This window comes from Armigeres subalbatus, chromosome 2 (genome assembly GCF_024139115.2).
Source record: "Armigeres subalbatus isolate Guangzhou_Male chromosome 2, GZ_Asu_2, whole genome shotgun sequence".
Taxonomy (NCBI): Eukaryota; Metazoa; Arthropoda; class Insecta; order Diptera; family Culicidae; genus Armigeres; species Armigeres subalbatus.
Window position 1 is genome coordinate 59,817,966 of NC_085140.1, and position 22,201 is coordinate 59,840,166.

At 41.5% G+C, this 22,201-nt stretch overlaps 4 protein-coding genes across 7 annotated transcripts in view; 2 read left to right on the forward strand and 2 right to left on the reverse strand.

Annotated features, from left to right (window-relative positions):
* Positions 1-4,030, forward strand: part of LOC134208722 (mitoferrin) — an 85,448-nt gene extending 81,418 nt beyond the window's left edge. For 3 of the 4 annotated variants that reach the window (XM_062684558.1, XM_062684561.1, XM_062684559.1), the window contains one exon: positions 2,113-4,030. The gene's annotated coding sequence lies outside the window, so the exon portion shown is untranslated. The remainder of the gene's footprint in view (positions 1-2,112) is intronic. The other variant, XM_062684560.1, reaches the window with a different exon arrangement.
* Positions 4,031-10,099: 6,069 nt separating this feature from the next.
* On the reverse strand, positions 10,100-11,286 carry LOC134214443 (THO complex subunit 6). The gene is made up of 2 exons (XM_062693814.1): positions 11,078-11,286; positions 10,100-11,016 (listed from the first exon to the last, which is right to left on the reverse strand). The coding sequence occupies exons 1-2, from the start codon at positions 11,185-11,187 to the stop codon at positions 10,131-10,133; spliced, it is 996 nt and encodes a 331-aa protein (XP_062549798.1). The 5' UTR covers positions 11,188-11,286; the 3' UTR covers positions 10,100-10,130.
* A 518-nt stretch (positions 11,287-11,804) lies between these two features.
* On the forward strand, positions 11,805-12,540 carry LOC134208725 (transcription elongation factor SPT4). Its single transcript, XM_062684563.1, has 4 exons — positions 11,805-11,976; positions 12,047-12,153; positions 12,222-12,277; positions 12,345-12,540. Exons 1-4 carry the CDS (start codon positions 11,908-11,910, stop codon positions 12,461-12,463), a joined length of 351 nt encoding a protein of 116 aa, XP_062540547.1. The 5' UTR covers positions 11,805-11,907; the 3' UTR covers positions 12,464-12,540.
* A 1,789-nt stretch (positions 12,541-14,329) lies between these two features.
* On the reverse strand, positions 14,330-15,265 carry LOC134208724 (programmed cell death protein 5). Its single transcript, XM_062684562.1, has 2 exons — positions 15,069-15,265; positions 14,330-14,878 (listed from the first exon to the last, which is right to left on the reverse strand). The coding sequence occupies exons 1-2, from the start codon at positions 15,120-15,122 to the stop codon at positions 14,546-14,548; spliced, it is 387 nt and encodes a 128-aa protein (XP_062540546.1). The 5' UTR covers positions 15,123-15,265; the 3' UTR covers positions 14,330-14,545.
* Between the last annotated feature and the right edge of the window lie 6,936 nt (positions 15,266-22,201).

Genomic DNA, 22,201 nt, shown 5'->3' on the forward strand with positions numbered 1-22,201 from the left:
TCGAAGGTACGTCGCGTCGTTGATTGTTCTCGCAGCGCGTCGAACGGGTTGTACTCCTGTGCAACATAGCATCTAACTTGCGTCTAAACGTGCCTGCTTCGCATGCGAAAGAGGACGATGTGAGGAAACGAAGAAAGATGGCAACGCTCACGCTGGTTCTCCGCGCGCGGAGAACGAGTGAGCATATTTACCAAGGAGGAAATTATTTCAAAACATTTGTCATGGCGCAAGAATTTAAATTTGACTTCTGGCAGCGCTGCTGTTCTTTATTGTGAATCGTCCGACTGGCAAAAGCTTTCTATGTGATGTGGTGTGATGTTATCCATCGGAGAAACACATATTTATTTGCAATTCGACTGTACGCCAAACATTTAAGCATCGCATCGTTAGATATTAAGTCATCATTGGAAGTATCACGTGAAATTTTGTTTGAAAAATTTCACTGAGTAATTATTTGCCCTAATAATTAATTGATAAAACATTAATTGTGAGTACATAAGGTTTCCTACTTCTGAAATAAAAATGTTTACCTGTTCCATGAACAGGTAGAACGTATGGACGAGGCGCCTCTGTTCGCTTATTTGATTGCCTGCTTTTATTATAATGGAAACCACTTCTGTAATTAACAATTTCAAATTTATTTATACCTTATTTAAAAAATAATAGAATAATCAGGAACATGTGTAACATCAAACCGTGAAAGCTGCCTCAAAATGATATGCGCGTATTCATCGTATTTTTTATAATTCTGTAAATTTAATGAAAACCCTGGAAAAATCAGAGAACTTTATTTTGAAAATGAGTCGAAACCCTGATAAGGCAAAAGAGTCGATGGCCCCTTTCTTTAAAAGGATGCATTTTTTTCGGAATAAGCTAATAAAAGTAGATAAGCCCTTCAACAAAAGTACGCATTTTCTCGAAATAAGGCAAATGATTTTATGATCCCTTTTTTAATAGTACGCTTTTGCCCGGAATAAGGCAACATAGTAGATGACTACTGGTGGTACCGTCAACTGTGGTAGAGACAAGATTGTCCTTTAAGGACACTCCTCATGGAATCCAAACTCAAAAGTGCTCGTGTTTTCAAGGGCACACCACTCAAAACAGAAGCAACACTCAATAGTAATTTTTATTATTGCACGCATGCAAAGCAGAAAAAAATAAAAATGACAGTTGTGCGTTGCTTCCGTATTGAATAGTGTGCCCTTGAAAACACGAGTACTTTTGAGTTTGCATTCCGTGAGGAGTGTCCATAAATTGAGTACAATCCAAATCTGCACCCTCAAGTTCTTACAAAATAACTAAAATAGTTTTAGTTTATATTAGACTAGATTTAAGAGATAGAAAAGAAGTTTGACCATAAAAAAATAGTTTCAGTCGAATTTATGACCAGTGACCATGAAATCAAACTTTAAAATGACATTTTTGTATCTAACGACATTTATGTATAATCTCTTGAAGTGGAAAAATGATACCTAATGTTTTATTAAGTCCAAATATTTTTTAAATATTTTGTGGACCTTGCTTGTCTTGCCCCGAGGGGTAACGAATTCGTCCCATACAGTAAATAAACGCCTCGAAAAAAACATATTTTTTTGCTTAAACTTTAATAATCAATATTTTCCATGCTAAGGCTAAGAGACAAATCTGCAGTATGCTGATGAATTTTAGTGTTCCACAAGAGACATAGCTTAGGGTGGCGATCTTGCCCCATTTTCCTCCAGGATAACTTACAGAAAACAGAAAAGAACTGTAGTACTATTGAAACATAGAAATAAAAGACATGCTAGCTAGGCTGGTTAATGTTGAGGATCGTGCTTAAAATGCTCAATTGTCCCATTCTATCTAAAGCAAATAGCTCTTTGTGTCGTTATATCATCAAACTTAATTGCTGCATATTGTTTTATGTATTAAGAATTGGTCTACAACCATTTCAAATAATATCTATACTGCCGTTCTACGCATAGTTGTCCCATGTATATAGGAAATCCCAGCAAACATGGGACAAATATGCGTATGACGGCAGTATATCTTACATATAACCAACAATTTGCTGAATATTAATCTTTCCATTCTTTTTTCTCCTGTTTATTATGATCTTTCCGTACATAGCAGTTGACCTTGGTTCTGTAGCGATAAATGCAAGACAGCCGGAGATGCCCGCGCCAGCCTCGGCCTCGGACGGAAAGAACGAACCATCGTTGGCGGGTGCGATAGATGACGATGATGATCATGATAATAATTATTGTTATTTAGTAATGTAAATAGAAGCTATTGTTCCGGGCGCCGGGCCGCGTTTGTGCATGGTAACATGTACCGAGTGTTGGGAGTTGGAACAACTTGAACAACAACAAAACAAAAAACGATCAGGGATTTAGAACGCGTAACGAAGGTTCTTCTGCTTGGTGATGTTTCGTGTGAGAATAGCGATAGCGGACTTGGTGGTCCCGCGATCTCAGCGCTTCAAACCGCTGGTAGCCACTTGTAAATTTTTAGTCGTGTAGATTCGCACCTTAATTCTACTATAGTAAGTACCTTTCCCGCTCCCAAATCCCTAACACATTTTAGTTTTGTGTGAGCAACAATCTTAAATCAGAAATTTAGGAGCATCTGCCAGAAGACGTAAGCTTTAGATTCTTCCTCTCCGGTCATCGAAATGACCAAGGATAATCTGCACTATGCAAAAAAGAGAGTCAATTAATACAAATTAGTTCAACAAATGAGCATTCGTAAAAAAAACCATCCGTATTTTATTCATTTCGTTCTGAAACAGAAAACAATCCTAGTTTTTATTTCTGAAAATTCTACAAGTTCCTTCTAAAGAACAATTTCACTTAATGACCGAAATTGCCTCCGTAAATAATGTTCGACTGTCCCCCTAAATGTAGCATTGTTCTGTGTAATGCCCGGAAGCATTGACAGTGTTCCGCAGTGAACTTGAGTGTCCACGCTCTGTATAGAGTTTTCATGTGTAACCTTCGTAACGTCGTTAGATAAAGTCATATATTAGGCACACATTTAGGCAAAGTCAATTCTCGCTCCCAAAGGTTGAAGGATGTACGCACCCACCTTCCCCCGCATACCAATTGCACAAAGGATCAGTCGTTAAACTACTAACAATTTATCAAGTCAACCTTCACAACCATGAACAGCCATCATGAAGTATACCATAGAAGGCACCCCCGGTAAGCGGTTCGTGTTTTATTACCTGTGAAAACGTCTCGGGACATTATAACGTTATGTTGTTCAGATCTTGGAAATTGATATTTCAAATTATGGTACTTTCCGAGGTTTTGAAGGTGTATGTGAAGCATTAAATCAAAACTAATTTCATATTTACACCATTGTTTCAATCATTCACACTGCAAATAGCAAAACAACGGTAGAAAAACGCTATGATTGAAGAAACACATTTATTGAAAGCGTTTGTATAGCTAAAATCTCGGACGAAGCAAGATAAAACGTAAGAGGAATCCCAACACACACAGACACACTTATTGTTCACCTCTACTATTAATTCTATATTATATATTTTTACTTCTAAAAATTCGGTACTAAGTATCGTCTGATGGTGAGATGCCATAGAATGCTTGATACCAAAGGAATCAAGACGTTTGCATTGGAAAATGAATCTAGCGTAATTTTATTAACGACAAAGAGACAAAGACAAATGCAACACATAAAAATTGTAGACTTAGTCAGAAAGGATATCACAGAAAACAAGTTAGAAAACAGGAGATAGTAGAAAATCTAATGCTCTATGCTACATATACGGAGCATATGCGCGAAGAGTTCTGTTCACTTTCACACAGTGATCCTTTCAGGACGGAAAGCTACAGAATGATATTACCTACCCACTTTGTACTTTGTTTAAAAAAAAACAAGACAAACCCCGATGCAGAGATCGGCGAAATAAAGTGAAGATCGACTCTTCAATGAAATGTACAGTGAGATGGAAAAATTCAAATTATTGGAAAACGTGATTAAATAAATACCTGTATATGAGAAACAGTTGAAATTTAAAATAAAATTGTGTCACATGGTTTGTAAATGCAATAAAACGTACCGAAATCCAATTCAATTGGCTCCACCAAATAGCTAGTTAGCGCTCAACTTCCAAAGACAGAAAAATATATTAAGCTCTTTTAGTGGAATGTATTAAACCGTCTAAGACGAATTAAGTACTGTCCATTTAATTCCTCCAGCTTAACTGGTGGAATTAAATGGACAGTACTTAATTCGTCTTAGACGGTTCCAAAGACAGTTTGTTTTGCTGGAAGCCGCATGTGGGTAATTTTTTATTCTTAAATTTTTTTTGACCGTTTATCATTTTTTGCGTTTGTTCCGTCGTTGCGATGAGTGTTCGATGCGAAGACACGTTTCGCACTGATTATGCGAACATGCGGAAGAAGCCGTCTTCATGACGGGTTATCGGGTCAACACTGGGTCTGCAGCGCGAACAAGTTGTTTGTCTTTGACCAAGTAGAGTATTTGGGTACGCATTCGTAAAGGGAGCAAGCGCAGAGAATCGTAGCGGTACACGACTATAAGCACGAGACAGAGATACAAAGTATACAAGTAGATTGAAGATTGAACTGTAGAGTCGAAACTTGTGGATTTGTCCGAGAACATAACGAACGAGTAGATATTTGATCTCCTGATTGCGTATCGGATGAGTCCTCTCTATTGCCGAGCAGCTATGATACTCGGTTGGTGCGAATGATGGCTTATACACATGTCTGCGAGTGTTCGACCACAAGGCTGTGACAGCGCCAATTATTCTTTCGCACCTTAGTCGTGAACCTAATCGTCTCTCCGTTCCCATTCGTTAACTGCAGACAATCTACGGGAGTTTCAAATCCTCTGGCATCACAACAACCATTTAATAGTGGTAAAAAAATATAAGCATACATATTGTCAGAAAACTTTTAAAAAAACCAGATTAATCCACCTAGCGGTGATGGCGCCTTCCTCGCGCAAAAAGGTAATAAATGTAGCCTTTACGCTTACACCTCGATGATGTACAAGAAAGGCAAAACAGTTACACCGTCTAATGTTGTGATAGAAAATTTACACTAGTAGACGACAGATGGCGCTGCCAAAAGTTTCTCGAATTTCCTATGTTCGAATTTTGACTTTCGGACAATTTCATAGTACTATGAAACTGAACGAAGAGCATACTTACGCCTAAATGCGTGCAACACGAGCATCTTTATAGTACGATGAAACTCTTAATGGGAGCAAGCCGTGGATAAACTTTAAAAATATTCATAGATGCAAGGCATTTTTCATAACACATTATTGTTCTATGTCACTATATCTCATCACTATTTTAATATTATCTATTTTTTGCAATTTGCAATTATTATGAAATTCAATAGTGATCAACAGCGTTTTAGTCTCTGTCGGATGCAACTTGTTGCAAGAAAATCGGTTAAGAGTTTCTATGTGAAAATTTGGCTAATGTTTTTATGGCATTTTGTGCACACACACACGCACACACATACACACACACACGCACACACGGACAGACAGACATTTGTTCAGCTCATCGAGCTGAGTCGAATGGTATATAACACTATGGGTCTCCGGGACTTCTATCAAAAGTTCGAATTTGAGTGAAATGATAGCCTTTCGGTACAACTTAGTTGTACGAGAAAGGCAAAATGGGCACAAACACTGAAACAGCGCTGTTGAATATATGCTGTAATCCTTCAATACTACCGTTCATACTGTAGTTAGTCTGACGAAATGGCATTCTTAACATAGCGTTATTTCGAAGTGTCTCTTGGCTGTACATTAATATTAATCTGTTCCAAAATGTCACTACAATCTATTCGGCCATGCAACAAGTACAGCCTGAGCGATGCTACGGCGCTCTCAACTTGGCAGGCGTAATGGATCTCTTCACGGTAGTCTACGCAGTGCAAATCGTAGGAAGCGTCGTTGCACGGACTCAATTCGTTCGGCACCGTTCGTATAATTGGGATTCCAAACGGCGGAGCAATACTCCAGCATCGACCGCACCAGTGAGCAATACAATGACTTCAGACAGTAAATGTCAGAAAATTCTTAAGCCATCCGAAAGATAAAGCCCAGGGTTTTGAAAGCCTTACCTACAACGTACGAAATATGGGAAATATGCTACTTGTATGTCAGCTGGAAATGCAACGAAAACTGAACTGATTTCTTCCGGTTGGGCAGACCCCTTTTATAGGGTGATCCAGACCTTGAAATTGTCTTACACACACAGTATTTACGTAGAACCTTATGGAAGGATCATGGAGTGACTTTTGCTTAGACCAGCATATGCTAGTCATCGGTCGCATTGATCAATTCTTAAAACTAACTAGCATTACATCGTTACAGTCGATTGACCATCGCAAACTTTGGGATGTGATGTGATGGTCTGTTTTCACGATTCAGGGATGAACCGATCAAATTATCTTTGATTTGAACTCGTCGAGTAATTATTATTATTTATTCAGACTTCTCCATTCGGCTCGGTCCATGGCTACACGTCGCCAACCACGCAGTCTACGGAGGGTCCGCAAGTCATCTTCCACCTGATCGATCCACCTTGCCCGCTGCGCACCTCGCCTTCTTGTGCCCGTCGGATCGTTGTCGAGAACCATTTTCATCGGGTTACTGTCCGACATTCTGGCTACGTGCCCGGCCCACCGCAGTCGTCCGATTTTCGCAGTGTGAACGATGGATGGTTCTCCCAGCAGCTCATGCAACTCGTGGTTCATTCGCCTCCTCCACGTACCGTCCGCCATCTGCACCCCACCATAGATGGTACGCAGCACTTTCCTTTCGAAAACTCCAAGCGCGCATTGGTCCTCCACGAGCATCGTCCAGGTCTCGTGTCTGTAGGGGACTACCGGTCTAATGAGCGTTTTGTAGATTGTCAGTTTGGTACGACGGCGAACTCTATTCGATCGGAGCGTCTTGCGGAGTCCAAAGTACGTACGATTTCCAGCCACTATGCGTCTAATAATTTCTCTGCTGGTGTCATTTTCGGCAGTCACCAGTGAGCCCAAGTACACAAATTCTTCTACCACCTCGATTTCGTCACCACGTCCGATGCAAACTCGCGGTGGGTGGCTCATATTGTCTTCTCTTGAACCACTTCCTATCATGTACTTCGTATTCAACGTGTTGATGACTAGTCCGATCCGCTTAGCTTCCCTCTTCAGTCTGATGTAGGCTTCCTCCATCTTCTCAAAGTTACGTGCCATAATATCTATGTCGCCAGCTAAGCCAAATAGCTGGACGGACTTATTGAAAATTGTACCACTCGTGTTAATCCCTGCTCTTCGTATTACCCCTTCCAAAGCGATGTTGAATAGCAGACACGAAAAACCATCACCTTGCCGTAACTCTCTGCGGGTTTCGAAGGGGCTCGAGAATGCCCCTGAAACTCGAACTACGCACATTACCCGATCCATCGTCGCTTTGATCAACCGTGTCAGTTTATCTGTAAAACCGTGTTCGTGCATTAGCTGCCATAGCTGGTCCCGATCGATTGTATCATATGCGGCTTTGAAGTCGATGAATAGATGATGTGTTGGCACGTTGTATTCGCGGCATTTCTGCAGTACTTGGCGAATGGCGAACACCTGATCCGTGGTGGAGCGTTTGCCCATAAAACCCGCCTGGTACTGCCCCACGAACTCCCTTGCAGTTGGTGCTAGTCGACGGCATAAAATTTGGGAGAGTACCTTGTAGGCGGCGTTCAGCAATGTGATTGCGCGGTAGTTGCTACAATCCAGCTTATCGCCCTTTTTGTAGATGGGCAACACGACACCTTCCATCCACTCCTGCGGCAAAACTTCCTCCTCCCAAATCTTGGTAATGACCCGCGCAAAATGCAGCGCTCTAGCCAGTGCCTCGCCTCACCACCGTGTTTAAATAGGTCCTCCCAGGTCCATCACCATACCGCCATTTTCGTCTGCCACATCGCCATTCAGGTGTTCTTCGTAGTGCTGCCGCCACCTTTGGATCACCTCACGCTCGTTCGTAAGAAGGTTCCCGTTTAAATGTCCTTACACATATCAGGCTGTGGCATGTGGCCCTTACGTGAACGGTTTAACTTCTCATAGAACTTTCGTGCGTTATTAGCGCGGTACAGTTGCTCCGTCTCTTCACGGTGTCGATCTTCCTGCTGGCGCTTTTTCCTCCGGAGTTTTGTCTGTTCCGCGCCTTCTACTAACTGCTCACATTCGCTGTCATACCAGTCGTTTCTCTGATCCGGGGGCACCGTGCCAGGTGCAGCTGTTGCGGTGCTACCAATGGCGGATCGAATATCGTTCCAGCCATCTTCAAGAGACGCTGCGCCTAGCTGCTCTTCCGTTGGGAGTGCCACTTCCAGCTGCAGCGCGTATTCTTGGGCTAGTCTACCGTCTTGTAGCCGCCCAATGTTAAGCCGCGGCGTCCGACTTCGACGCGTGTTGTACACCGTCGAGAGTTTTGAGCGCAGGCATACTGCAACGAGGTAGTGGTCGGATTCAATATTCGCACTGCGGTAGGTGCGGACGTTCGTGATGTCGGAGAAGAATTTACCGTCGATTAGAACGTGGTCGATTTGGTTTTCCGTTTTTTGGTTAGGTGATCTCCATGTGGCCTTGTGGATAACTTTGCGGGGAAAGAAGGTGCTTCGGAGTACCATTCCGCGGGAGGCTGCGAAGTTTATGCATCGTTGGCCGTTGTCATTCGATACGGTGTCCGATGACCGGTCTATACATTTCCTCCCTTCCTACCTGTGCTTTAATGTCACCGATGACGATTTTGACGTCCCGCAGTGGGCGTCCATCGTATGTCTGCTCCAGCTGTGCGTATATGCTTCTTTCTCATCTTCGGGTCTCCCTTCGTGTGGGCAGTGCACATTAATGATGCTATAGTTGAAGAAACGGCCTTTAATCCTCAGCTTGCACATCCTTGCGTTGATTGGCTGCCACCCAATCACACGATGGCGCACCTTACCCAGCACTATGAAGTTCCCAGCTCGTTGGTAGTGCCACAACTTTGGTAGAAGGTAGCCGCTCGATGTCCGCTTTTCCACACTTTCTGTCCTGTCCAGAAAATCTCCTGCGGCGCCACGACGTCGAAGTTGCGGAGATGTAATTCATCGTAGATCATCCTGTCGCAACCTGCGAAACCTAGCGACTTGCAGTTCCATGTTCCAAGCTTCCAATCGTGATCCTGTATTCGTCGCCTAGGTCTTTGCGGATTATATCGAGTCGCATTATCTCTTATATTGCTCGTAATGATTGGTTTTCCAGGCGCCTTATTGGGCCTGCGCAAACCTCCTGTCTCGTCGGAGGGTCGTCGTGTCAGGGCTGTTTAGCGTCCCACCTAACACCAGGACTTGGGCTTGTGCGCTTTGAGCGGCACACGGTCGCTTTGGTGGGGCCTACTTGCGGATACATGCAGCTTTTTATAGAGGTTTAACAGTGCCCACTGTCAAACCCCACCACATCCTAGGCAAGCCCCACAACTCGCAGATGGCCTGGGGAGGGATCGTCAAGCCCTTGGACATAGTCCCTGCGGCCCTCGAGTAAACTTTAAAGTATTATTAATCTTCTTCACAATCATTTTTACTGGAAGAACTGCATAAAAAACTGCAACTTCCAATATTTTACATATTGCAACACACTCAACCTCTCAGATCTTCTTCTTCGATGGCTCTACATAAAAACTATCAGATTGATGCAGATTTAAAGAAATCAAACTGATGGAACTTCAAAATCGGATTTGGGAATGCCCAACCTAATCTATATTCTAACAGCTATCTAATCTGAAGTGTAATTCCTTAAAGCCAAACAACTGTACCAGTGGGTGCTTCGGGCATAAAACCCACCCTAGAGACAACATTTGCGGACAATTTTTTTTTTCGAGGAAAAAAATGTTCAGGAACGTGGGCATCGGGCCTAAAAGCGACCGGGTACCGCTTTAAGCGAAGCGAAGCGAAGGGTGTTTCAAGATGTGTATGGGCGACTTCAATGCGAAGATCGGATCCGAAAACTCGAACCATGAGCGAATCATGCGACGCCATTGTCTTGTAGAAATAAGCGAAAACGGAGAGCTGTACGTATAATTCTATGGTTATTAATATATTTATTAAATGTTTACTTCTTATACGCATTAAGCACGATGTCCCGATAGCTAAAATTCGTACAAACATCAATCTGGCTGGCAGCTCCGGCAATTGCCATAATTCTGTTGGGCTCCAGCTGTTGCACCACGCTGTAAACTGCCGGCGTCGAAAGTGGAATCTCCGCCATCACGTCCCCATTAAAGCTGTACTGGTACAGATTCTTGAAATCACCACCAGCGTAGATAGCATCATCGATAAATCCGGACACATGAAGCCTATTAGGGAACGCAAAATCCGTCGTGCACTCGAGTGATCGCAGATGCCATAGCGAAAAGCGCGGTCCCCCACCACACACCAGCCAATCTTCGGTAATCGACACCGTCCCCTGCCATTTGCCAAATTCTGACCGGTTCAGTGCCTGATGGGTGTGTGGTTCGATCTTTCCAGTAAACGAAGTCTGACGGGAGTCCCACAGCAATACGGTTCCATCTTCGGAGGCGGTGGCTATCTTTTCGGCACATCCCGACACACAGTGGATGTAATCCTTGTGACCCTGGTACTGACGAATGACTCGGCCATCCTCCAGGGAAACGGCATACATGACATTATCTCCACAACCGGCGTACAGCACCTCGTTGGTCTTATCCAGCCAGAGATAGTTTACCTCGTTGATGTCGGTGTATTCAGCAGAAGCTGGAAGCTTTACGGTCCACGATTTTTTACCGATTGTTCCGTTTTTACCATTCCACTGGTAGCCGCAAATTTCCCCGTTGAGGCCAACGATCAGAAAGTCCTTGTGGAACGAGAGGCTGTAGACTTGACATTTTTCCGGCAACGGAAACACCAGCTGGGGGTCCGTGGGTAATTTATCGAGGTCACTGGTAACGTTCTCCGAACAGGAAACGATTCGATCGATGCTAGAAGGTATATGGATCCCGATTACGAGCCGGCTTTTAGTGTTATAATAATCTGACTTACCTGTAAACTAAAATCTCTCCGAAATTGCTTCCACAAAATAAATACTTGCCATCACTGGAGATAGTTTGGGAAAGAATAGTGGTATAAAAGCATTTTTTAACGTCGACCATTGCGTTTTTATTTAGGTATTTATTAACTTAAAATTAATAAAATGTCTTGAAATATGAGAAGCCGATTCGGTTGTTGTCGTTCCTGTGCGTTTGTCTCGTAAATAAGTATGTATAACAGATATTATTTATGTATAACAAATAAACCCTTTAGAAAGGTCTTCGCCGTCCTCGCCGCATCTGTACACGGACAGATAAATCAACCCAAATTTTGAGTTCAATATACGCACTATTGAGAATATCGCAGAAAAAAATTACCCAAATTTGGGTAGTTTTCCCTTTCTTTCCCATGATTGCTATCAAAACTAGAGCAAGATGCAAACTCCTCACCGAGGTTGCTCAGCCCAATAACCCAAATTTGAGTAAATTCATTATTCTCTATTTTGGTTTGATCAAGGTCCGCTTTGGATAAATTAAACTCAGCTTTGGGTAAATTGTTTACATGGGATTAAAGGCAAACTACCTAGTGCCAGAAAAGTCATTTTACTCAAATTTGAATTATTGGCCCAAACCACGGTTTTGAGTGCAAACAACCCACTTTTGGGTAGTTTTGGTTTTCAGTGTAAGTTTTTATGTCAGTTGCCAAAAGCCGGTGGTTTGTTTGTATGTCAGTTACCTAATGATTGACAGCCCACAAGCGCACAACATAAAGCCGATTTCACTCTCACTTCGTTGTTGAGAACTTCCACGCAGTTTCGTGATTTTTCTAAAAATTGCTGCAAAATGTCGTTTGATTCAATTCCGAAGGATTTGCGTGGACTACGGGCTTGCTTGGTATGTTCACTGGTAAAGGTAAGTGGTAATTTGATTTTAAACAAAAAAGCCGGATTGGCTTGAAAACAATGCTACCTTTGCTTTTCAGACATTCGATCAATTTGAGTTTGATGGGTGCGAAAATTGCGAAGAATTCCTCCGGATGAAGAACAACAAGGACCAAGTTTACGACTGTACCAGCAACAACTTCGATGGGTGAGTGAATTGTCATATTTACTGGATTACATTCTTGCAATACTATTTAATGTTATTGATCTTAACAGAATGATCGCTGTTATGCACCCGGATGATAGTTGGGTTTGCAAATGGCAGAGAATTAGTGAGTATTTTTTTTTTATTAAGATAGACATTTTTAGATTTAAAATGAATGTATTTCTTTATCGCAGATCGTTTTACTAAAGGAATCTATGCTATATCTGTTTCTGGGCGTTTGCCCAACGGTATTATCCGAGACATGAAGAACAGAGGCATTCCATACCGACCCAGAGATACCAGTCAGCGGTAATCGAGAATGATTTGCAGTTACACAGGTATTTTTAAGCACCCTTTATTCAATATACTGACAAACTTTTTATGATTCTACCTGCTTTAAGTTTAGTGAATGCCGAAATGAACTTATTCTTCCTGAAGTAGGTTTGATAAACTTCTTTCCTGAAGTCAACTTACAAATGATGAATTTGTATTCCCAAAATATATCCTCGTGTCACCGCATAAGAACAACTCTCGCGCTTAGAACAATCATAAGGGCGTAACTGTAATGATCGATTTCTCGCAAATCGTTCAATGCAGATAAACCTCTATGATTTTTAGCGTGAGAAATTGATCTAATATATTCAATCCTGAAGTCCCTTACTCCAAGAATATTAATATTAAGCATCAATGTTTTGGAAAGTGTGCACAGAACATTGTCATAGGACTGTAATGCGAATAGTGACATTACAGTAACTGACTTGAAGATAGATATTCATTAGTACATGCGATGCGGCTAACTAGTTATAAAAGCCACATGTTACAAATAAAAATCGATAATACAGTCGACTCTCTACATCTCGATATCTCTCCCTATGTCGATGGTTTCCTCAGTCCCTTCAATCTACATACATTGGGGCTTTCTACATCTCGATAACCTCTCTATCTCGATATCTCTCTACCTCGATGGGTTCTGATCATATTTTGTTCATGATTCGCTGTCTTTATGTCGATATGTTCAAATTTTTAGGCTACTAGACCATCTTTGGACAATAATAAACACATCAACAACAGAAAACGACATTTGTTTTGTTGTTGTTTTTCATAGCAACGAGCTTTTTCGGATCTAGTACCCATTTCAATTTTCCTTCCATTCCTCGATCTTTCCCTATCTCGATGGTCCCTTCAATATCGAGATGTGGAGAGGCGACTGTAGTACATGTGGTTGTAAATTTGTTCGACACCTGCAAAAGTGTTTTGTCGAAAATATCTGACTAGCAGATTTTGCAGATTGTGAAGCATTTATCCAATTTGAACAAAAGGTTTTTGTGGAGTTCATCCTGACTATTAACAAGCGGGAGCCACTTGGTACGTCTGATCGCACTGTTTGTTCACTGAATGTGACAGACGACACATTCCCCGATTGCTGATGATGTGACTCTAAGTTGTGGTTCACATTAGGCCTACTTCGATGGTTTCAAAGTAATTGAATATATGATTCATGTAGTAAACAACAAGTACTGTTTCACTGCCACACAGTTTGTAATTTGTATTTTTTTTGACAACTATTAATTGTACACGGTAACTTGTTGTTAAAAATATAACATTAGCTCAAGTCAAGGAAGAAATTAGTTAGGAAATTATTTTGAGCTTTTTAGTGGACTTGTCATAAGACGAGTTTGTACAATCCCCTTTAATTCCACCACTTAATTGTACCTTGACAGATACATAGTTCGACCTCAACAGTAAGGTCGTCTTCAGTGTCTCGTGTGGTAGTAGCGGATTAGTATACTGCCGCTAACCGCAAGTCGAGCACATCTGTATATGGAGGCCCATATACAGATGTGCTCGACTTGCGGTTAGCGGCAGTATAGTCTCTTTCTTTGTTTTGTTCAATCGAGCTCATATTCATGTGCTAATGGGCGCCTACTATTCGAACGCCGATTGCTTCGATTTAGAAATTCAAATAATTCATGTTATCATTTCGTATCTTCGATTATTATTTTAACACAATCCGCTACTACCACATCTCGTACTTGACTCGACTCGACGAAAGTCGAGTCAAGTACGAGACACTGAAGACGACCTTACTGTTGAGGTCGAAATACGTATCTGTCAAGGTACAATTAAGTAGTGGAATTAAATGGGATTGTACAAACTCGTCTTATGAAAAGTGAAGAAATTATGTTTGATTTACTCCAAATGTATATAAACGAGTTTATTCCGTCCTTAAATTAGTATTCTTCAGAGTAATGGCTAAAACGAACCTAAAAGCATGCAAATCCTTCGCGCGCAATCAGGTATTTGCGTTTACTCGGTAAAGCAAGCATTTTATCGTTAATCCGAACGTGGTTTAGCCCATTCGATTCGTCTCCCAGCTGCAAGATGTTCACCGTTTTCAAATCCCGTAATCATCGTCATCGTCCGAATCCATGGCGGCCCGACGCCGATCAAATTTAACCGTGGAGCCACTACGCGGCATCTGCTGATTCAGGCTCTCCAGTAACTTGACTAACGAGGTATCGTCTAGTTTCCCTCCGATTTGACCCATCTGTGCCATTCGGATGATCATACCCTCGACCATCTGGGCCTTTTCCGGTTTACTTATTTTGAGTGTGTTTAGACGAGCACGAGCATTCTGATCCAGTAGCTGCGAAAGCATTGAGTTCTTCATTTCCTCTTGGGCGGCCATCTGTTCCTCTTTGGCCTTCTGTTGTTCCGCATTTCCTCCCTACAACGAATCCCGAAACAAGATTCCGTTATAATAGGCATTTAATGTCTGTGCATCATCGCTGATTAATACAAAACGTGATCTTACGCTATTTTTGGAACGAAAATTGAACGCAGTATCGGCCATTGCCGGTCGATTCATTATCATTCTGAATATAGCGTTGCTTATTCCACTATTCTTTTATGCTAACCTGCATTTGTTGAAGGCGCTGCTGGCGGATGGCATTCAGCTCTGGATCATCCATAGTTCTGTTATTATTTGTACAATATGAACACTAAACTCGAAATTCGATTTCCAAAAGATTTTCTACAAAGCACTTATTCACTTTTGTCGATGTGATGTCGCCGTCGCACAGTTCGCAGATCGTCGGAAAATCATCGTGATTTGATATTTCGGCATCAACATTTCAAAAGGGCGTAACTGCTTTTGTAAACAAGAGCTTCTCACGTCTCTGGTGGGCTAATTTGTGCTCACCCACGCAATCCAGCACCATTACATGAAAGAAGAGGATTCGATGCTTCCTTCAGTGGTATTGGATTGCGCCGGTGGGCTCAAATTAACCCACCAGCGGCGTGAGAAGCTCGTGTTTACAAAAGCAGTTACGCCCATTTGAAATGTTGATGCCGATTTGACAGAAACTGTCAAACAAACTCAATTCAGTGTGGCCAGAAAGTTTTTTTTATTTTCCGTTCCGGGCTGAAATAAAATCGGTAATTATCGGTAGACTCGCTCGAATACACGTAAAAAAATAACCTTATATGTTATGGCAAAAAACCATTCGAAAAAACTTATACTCTTCATTATGCCACCTAATGAATGATCCCATATCAAAAAGCTTATAACATTCATAAGTTAATGAAACGTATAAGTTTCCGAATGTATGTGACTAATGCGATGTATAAGTTTTTTCTTATACATGTCATTAAACCCCTGCTTTGGCAAAAAAGTATTAGAAATATTAATAATAAACAACATTGATTTTTTTTACGTGTAGAAATAAAAATACTCAACTAAACGTGACTAAACTACAGTGGACGTTCGATAACTGCAAGTCATTTAACTGCAATGCTTTTTAACTGCAATCCGATAGTTGCAACAGTTTTGCAGTTATCGGACCGCTAAACTTCAAACTGATGTCAAACTCAATGACAGCTGCATTGCGCTGCACATTTAGATGCACTTTTATTGCATCCGACGTCGATTGACAACTGTTTGACGTCTAGAATGCGTTGCAGTTATCGAACGGCATTCGTTAACTGAAAAGTAAACATTTTGCAGTTATCGAATGGCTACTGTATCTAGGTAGACCCGGGTAGACCATTCCTTCTTTGCTTCTTTGTTCGAACAACTTGTTTGAAAAAATCCTAACGTGCAAATTTATGACAAAGGTTCGGCTTCTGATTTAACGGTAAGTCGCAAATTGGAAATTATATTACTCAAATGTCCTGGGAAAACAGAGGAACAATAACATAATAAATTAGCCATGATTTGTAATAAATTCAAGAATTTAGTAGAACAAAGACTTTTAGGGAAAACAGTGTTTTTATGCACTTAAAAGCTTGAAAATCACTTGAAGGCTCTATTAACCGTAATCAATCCGACGATGACGATGATTTTATTCGAATCCACACTAATACTAATAAAGTTTTGAACTAAATAAATATTTTGGGGCTATTTACGGACTTACCCTCCATCATAATATATTCATTGCATTTCCATATTAATTTTTTACTTATCAAAACTAGCAATTACTGAGGAATTGCTGGAAAAACGCTGAAAACTGCGTTTTTCCTTGGTCGATATTCGTATGTTCATCGAACGCATACTAACGTTCGAACGTTCGGATCAAACACATACACACTCACTTGATTTTTCACTTGATCTTTTCCCATTGTTTCCTTGATTTGATCACTCCTAAAACATATTCACTAACTGAGTTTCACATTTTTCTTCAATCTGGACTACCAATTAACCACTTCACGCCCAAAAACTGTCGAAAACTGCTTTCCAAAAATCGAAGTGAGAGACAAATTTGACGACCGTATTGTGAATGCAACAAAATGCGGAAGACTCAAATTCACTAGCGCAATTAGTGAAATGGTGAGTACAAAATCTACGCGATGTAACTTCATTCAATCCGAACGATACAACGTATACGCCAGCCAACACGCAAACAAAGGTGTGCATACACAAGAAAATAATCATCTCTTCACCGTTGCCAGCACACTTAAACAGAGCTCAAGAGTTCGGTAAATTATTTTACCGAATTGGTCGGTTATTGGTAAAATCACAGATACTTCGGTACTTTATCTCTTGTTGACATTGGATGTAACTGAGTTTCGGTGATAGTGGGGGAAATGTCACCATTTTACCGAAAAATTTGTAAAACTTGTGTGTTACCGACGAATTGGTAACATCGAACTGAAGTGTCGATAAAATCAGACGTCAAATCAGCTAGGCTCCATTTTTGTTTGGTGTGCCATTGTAGCGGCAATATTTTTTCTCATGTCATAAGACGAGTTTGTACAATCCCATTGAATTCCACCACTTAATTGTATCTTGATATGTATATTGTATTTTTTCTGTTGGTTTCTTGAACAACCATTGATGAAGGCGTTGTTTTAGAATATTATGAAAATTACCAAAGGTAAGTGAAGCGATACAATTAACTATTTTTCCGCTAACAGAAAGTGTTTTCAATCCTAATGAAATAAATGTGCAACATCTTCCAGAAATCCTCAATCGTCAGAAGCTCACTGAACCAGACTTGGTCAACTCCGGAAAAATATTGAAGATCTCGAGTACGGCGGAAAAAAGGAGCTGATGCTGGTGGAAATCTGCAGAGGCCTCAAACGAACCGGAAGCAGCTGATCAGCAATAAATGTGATATAAAAATTATGTTTCAATTTATCGTTGAAATACTTATTAAAGTTACGAATGCCATGTCAACAACGCAATAATTGTTTCCTCTTATTATTAAAAAGAAAAGACTTCCAATAAGAATCAGCAGGATAACCATCTCTACCGAATATTTCGGTGAACCCAAAACATTACCGATCTGTCGGTAAAATTGACATTTCGCGGAGAGTTTTCAGATTACCGAAAGTTCGGTAGTTTATTCGTTTACCGAACTCATTACCGAACGTTCAGCTGTTGAGAATTCGGTAAATGAATTACCGAAGTCGGTAATTTATTCTAAGTGTGAGATTTATTAAGTGGAAAAAATCATTGCTGTTTGTCGGATTGAACAATAAAACCAAAAATAAATATTTAAACATGTTATGTAAGCTTCTATTACATTCCAAGTGGTGTATAAAATTTTTTAAACCGATAAATACCCATATATTTGATACACCATGAACATGTCTTATGATATAAAATAAACAATTCGTCAAGTCTGGCAACATTATGCATCAGCTGGGATATTTTTACCACCCCATTTCCACCCACTCCAGTTGTAAACAACATTTTATTTATCGCTGCTGCACTTTTCCGTACCAAATGCATCACTATTACAAACAAGTGATTCAGTCATTAATTTTCAAAACATTGTGATGGAGTCTTGAGCCTTAACATGGTCAAAACGTGAACGGAACGAATCGCAATGTTCACAAGACTTGTAGAGCACACCAAAAGCTTCATTTAGGGCCGATGCCCATGTAGCGTTTTTTCAACGCTGCGTGTACGGGGCGTTGAAAAAACGCTGGTGTGCATCGGTGCGGCGACGCTGCGTTACCGCTTTTTCCCGATGCACACATGCGTCCTTTTAACGCCGTGTGCACGCAGCGTTGGAAAAACGCTACGTGGGCATCGGCCCTTAGAGGTTGTTGCGATGATTTCCGACCTTTATATCTCTTGATACATTTTTTTCAAAATTGAAAATAGCCCAAAATCACAAAATCGACTTGAGCCACCTCGAAATTTTATCCGAATAAGCTGAAAATTTGGCAGAAGGCTTATTTTAGCATCAGAATTGTGATTCTGGGCTGACCGGTTAAATTTTCGATACTTTTTGAAAACATGAAGAGGTCTACTATATATGGCCTTCACCGGAAATACAAGTTGGATCCAGTTTTCTTCAGTAATACTGAATCAAAATATTTTTTTTTTAATTTGATGCTTGAAACATCCCCACGTTACTATTATTTTATACAAACATAAAGGTACACAATCAACAAGAAACAAATAATAAATTAAAATAATGCACGGTTCCTCTTGGTGCCCATTACGGGATATGACGAGGTTTAATATCAGATTTAGGTCCATCGGTCAAATCCCGCAAAAAAATATTTCATTGCGTATTGCGTATTTTGTCTACAGCAACCAGTTTGATGCTTTCATAGCTGACCTTTTGTGTAGGATTCTTATCCTATTTGGGCACCCTCAACTAATTTATGCCATGTGGCACCAGCAATTTAGAGTCTGTGTCTGGGAATCTCTCTTTTACTATTTTATTGCTTATCTTGAGGCAATGAGCCAGACTTTACTAAGGTGGTGCAGATCAGCGCTGCGTTATCTATTTCACTCTCCCACTGATCTTATGCAACGTCACTATTTGTGTTGCATAATGTAACCGTTCGGGGAATGTTCTTGAGGATTGCTAAAACGGTGGCTTAAGCGTCACTCTCTAAGAGAGACCACCGGTCGTGTTTGGTTTGCCCGACTTTTGACGACCTTTTCGCTCAGGGAAACTTCTCGAACGGTTCGCGGAATAATATTCAATTTCGTAACGCATGCACTGTTTCTGACTCTCGAAACTGACTTAACTGAACTGACTTAACGAAACGAAACTTAGGGAACGTAGAAGGAGTGTCCACTCATTCGAGCAATAACGAAACGTAATTTAATTTAGTGAGAGTGTTTATTATAGTTCAGGCATTAAACGTACTGGAATCCAACCAAGCATAAATAAATTTTCAATCAAACTTAATATATTTTAGATCATTCATTCGTATTGAACACTAGTAGAACGTACGGAATGGAAAAGAGCAAACATGGCCATGTAATAAAAAGCTCTCCACGTGCGCAGAAGTTCTCGTTGACTCGGTGCCGGCGGGAACGATGAGGCTTCGATGTCTTGACGATGGCGACGGTTTCCTCGATGATGGCGGTAACGCGTTGGCGGTCCATGCTGCGATTTGGCGCGCAGCGATGGAAGTGACCCGTGTGCGATATGGCCGATCTAAGGCTGTGAACCATTCCATCGATTCGTTTAACTTTTAGTTAACAGAATTTGAAAACTTTCTATGTAAGCAAGCAAAATGTCGAATGATATTGAAGAATATGCTTCTGAACTAAAATTTAAGTCTACGTTCGGAAGCCTTCATTTGAGAGACATGAAGGTTTTTTCGAAAAGCTCAGTTGCTTCGTTGCGAAAAAATGGAAACATCTTTCTACGCGAAACTTCCTTCTAAGCATCTTGGAGTACTCCTCTCAAGATGATTGGAAACCTCATTTTAAGAGGTTCGAAACCTTCTTTCAAGAGGCTGGTAAGCCTACTTTCAAGACTCGAAGCTTCCATTCAAGAGGCCGAAACCCCATCTCCTTGGAATTCATTTCTAGAGGCTTGGAAGCTACGTTCAAAAGGCTTAGAGGCGTCATTTCAAAATGCTTAGAAGCCTCCTTTCAAGAGGCGAAACCTCTCTTCAAGAGCTCGAATAATGAAATTTCTGCCAACTTTATGGAAAATATTCCGCTAATTTTCAGTTCAATTTTGCATATATCTTATGAGCTAAACTTATTTTCATTTACAGCAAAATTGGGTTCCTCAATTAATTCAAAAGGTGAAAGAAAAGGTTGAGAACCGCTGTTCTATAACGTTTGTATTTTTAGACTGAGGGTTTGTATTGATTTCAGAATAGATAGTACTGATAAGGTAATCCTATATTACCCTTTTTGGAGTTTATTCTGGCTGATGGCAAGCGAGCCACTTGGAAACCCTTATGCCGCTGTTTGTTCATATATGTGGATGTCAGAAAAATTCTGAGACGCATCATGGCAGGAAATCATACTTACTTTGGACTCCGCAAAACGCTCGATCGAATAGAGTTCGCCGCCGTACCAAACTGACATCTACAAAGCCATAAAACCGAGTTCTCTCGGACACGAGACCTGGACGATTTGGAGACAACGCTTGGAGTTTTCGAAAGGAAAGTGCTGCTACCATCTATGGTGGGGTGAGATGCGGCGGTACGTGGAGGCGAATAACCACAGGTTGCATGAGCTCGGAAAACCATCCATCGTTCACACCGCGAAAATCGGAGACTGGGTGGGCCGGGCACGTAGCAGAATGTCGGACAGTAACCGGTGAAAATGGTTCTCGACAACGATCCGACGGCACAAGAAGGCGAGGTGCCAGCGGCAAGGTGGATCGATCGGTGGGACGTTGCGGACCCTCCGAGACTGCGTGGTTGGCGAGTGCAGCCATGGACCAGCGAAGGAAGACTTGTATGTATTGCACAGGCCACTCCGGCCTTAGTCTGGTAATAGATAATAAATGGTCTAGGAAATGAGCGAAAATGGAGGGCTGTTCACAAAATTCTGTGGAACGATATGGTGATCGAGGGACCGCTCTGTCCTTATCGACCGGTTCACAAGGTCACATGGGTCTCCCGTGACGGCTTAACAAAAATCAAATCGACCACATCTGCATCAGCCGAGTGAAACCGGAGCCTTCTCGATGTACGGAATAAGCGTAGTGCCGATATAGCGACTGATAATCACCTCCTCATCGGCGAAATACGTCTGCGCTGCGCGGACTCGTCGGCAGGAGGAGCGAGTTGGACGATGGTTCAACACACGCCGACTGAAAGATACCACGGTGAAAAGGTCCTTCGTTAAAGAACTGGAGACTCGTACTGCAGATATTCCGGAAGGTGGCAGCGTGAAGACCAATGGACCGCCATCAAGAATGCCTTCATCGCCACCAGCGAGAACAATCTGGGCAAAATCCGCACCCAGAAAACAATGGATCACCGATGAGACCTGGATGAAGATAGAGGAGCGAGGAAAGCCAAAGCCGCGATAGAGCGAACAAAAACCAGAGGAGTCTTAGCCCGTCAACGATACTCGGCTCTGGAGAAGGTGAAACACCCATGTCGACGGACAGTGGCAATCAGTGGAGAATGTTAAAGGCTTCCAATATCTTGGTAGCCGAGTGGCTTGTCAGAACAACGGTACCAAGATTGACAAAGGCCCGATCAAGAAAGCAAGGGCTGTCTTTGCGTCTTTGAGAAATATTTTGAAAAACAGGCGATAAGCGAATGCACCTCGATCCGAATTTCCAACTCTACAACGGCTACAGGTGTAATGCGTAACTTCTAG

Excerpts from the sequence above, each read along its gene's own strand:
- LOC134214443 (XM_062693814.1), bottom strand. The coding sequence starts at position 11,187 with ATGGTCGACGTTAAAAAATGCTTTTATACCACTATTCTTTCCCAAACT. Across the intron at positions 11,017-11,077 it reads GGAGAGATTTTAGTTTACAG|CATCGATCGAATCGTTTCCT; the intron begins GTAAGTCAGATT and ends TATACCTTCTAG.
- LOC134208725 (XM_062684563.1), top strand. The coding sequence starts at position 11,908 with ATGTCGTTTGATTCAATTCCGAAGGATTTGCGTGGACTACGGGCTTGC. Across the intron at positions 12,154-12,221 it reads ACCAGCAACAACTTCGATGG|AATGATCGCTGTTATGCACC; the intron begins GTGAGTGAATTG and ends TGATCTTAACAG. Across the intron at positions 12,278-12,344 it reads TTGCAAATGGCAGAGAATTA|ATCGTTTTACTAAAGGAATC; the intron begins GTGAGTATTTTT and ends TCTTTATCGCAG.
- LOC134208724 (XM_062684562.1), bottom strand. The coding sequence starts at position 15,122 with ATGGATGATCCAGAGCTGAATGCCATCCGCCAGCAGCGCCTTCAACAA. Across the intron at positions 14,879-15,068 it reads AGCGCCTTCAACAAATGCAG|GGAGGAAATGCGGAACAACA; the intron begins GTTAGCATAAAA and ends GATTCGTTGTAG.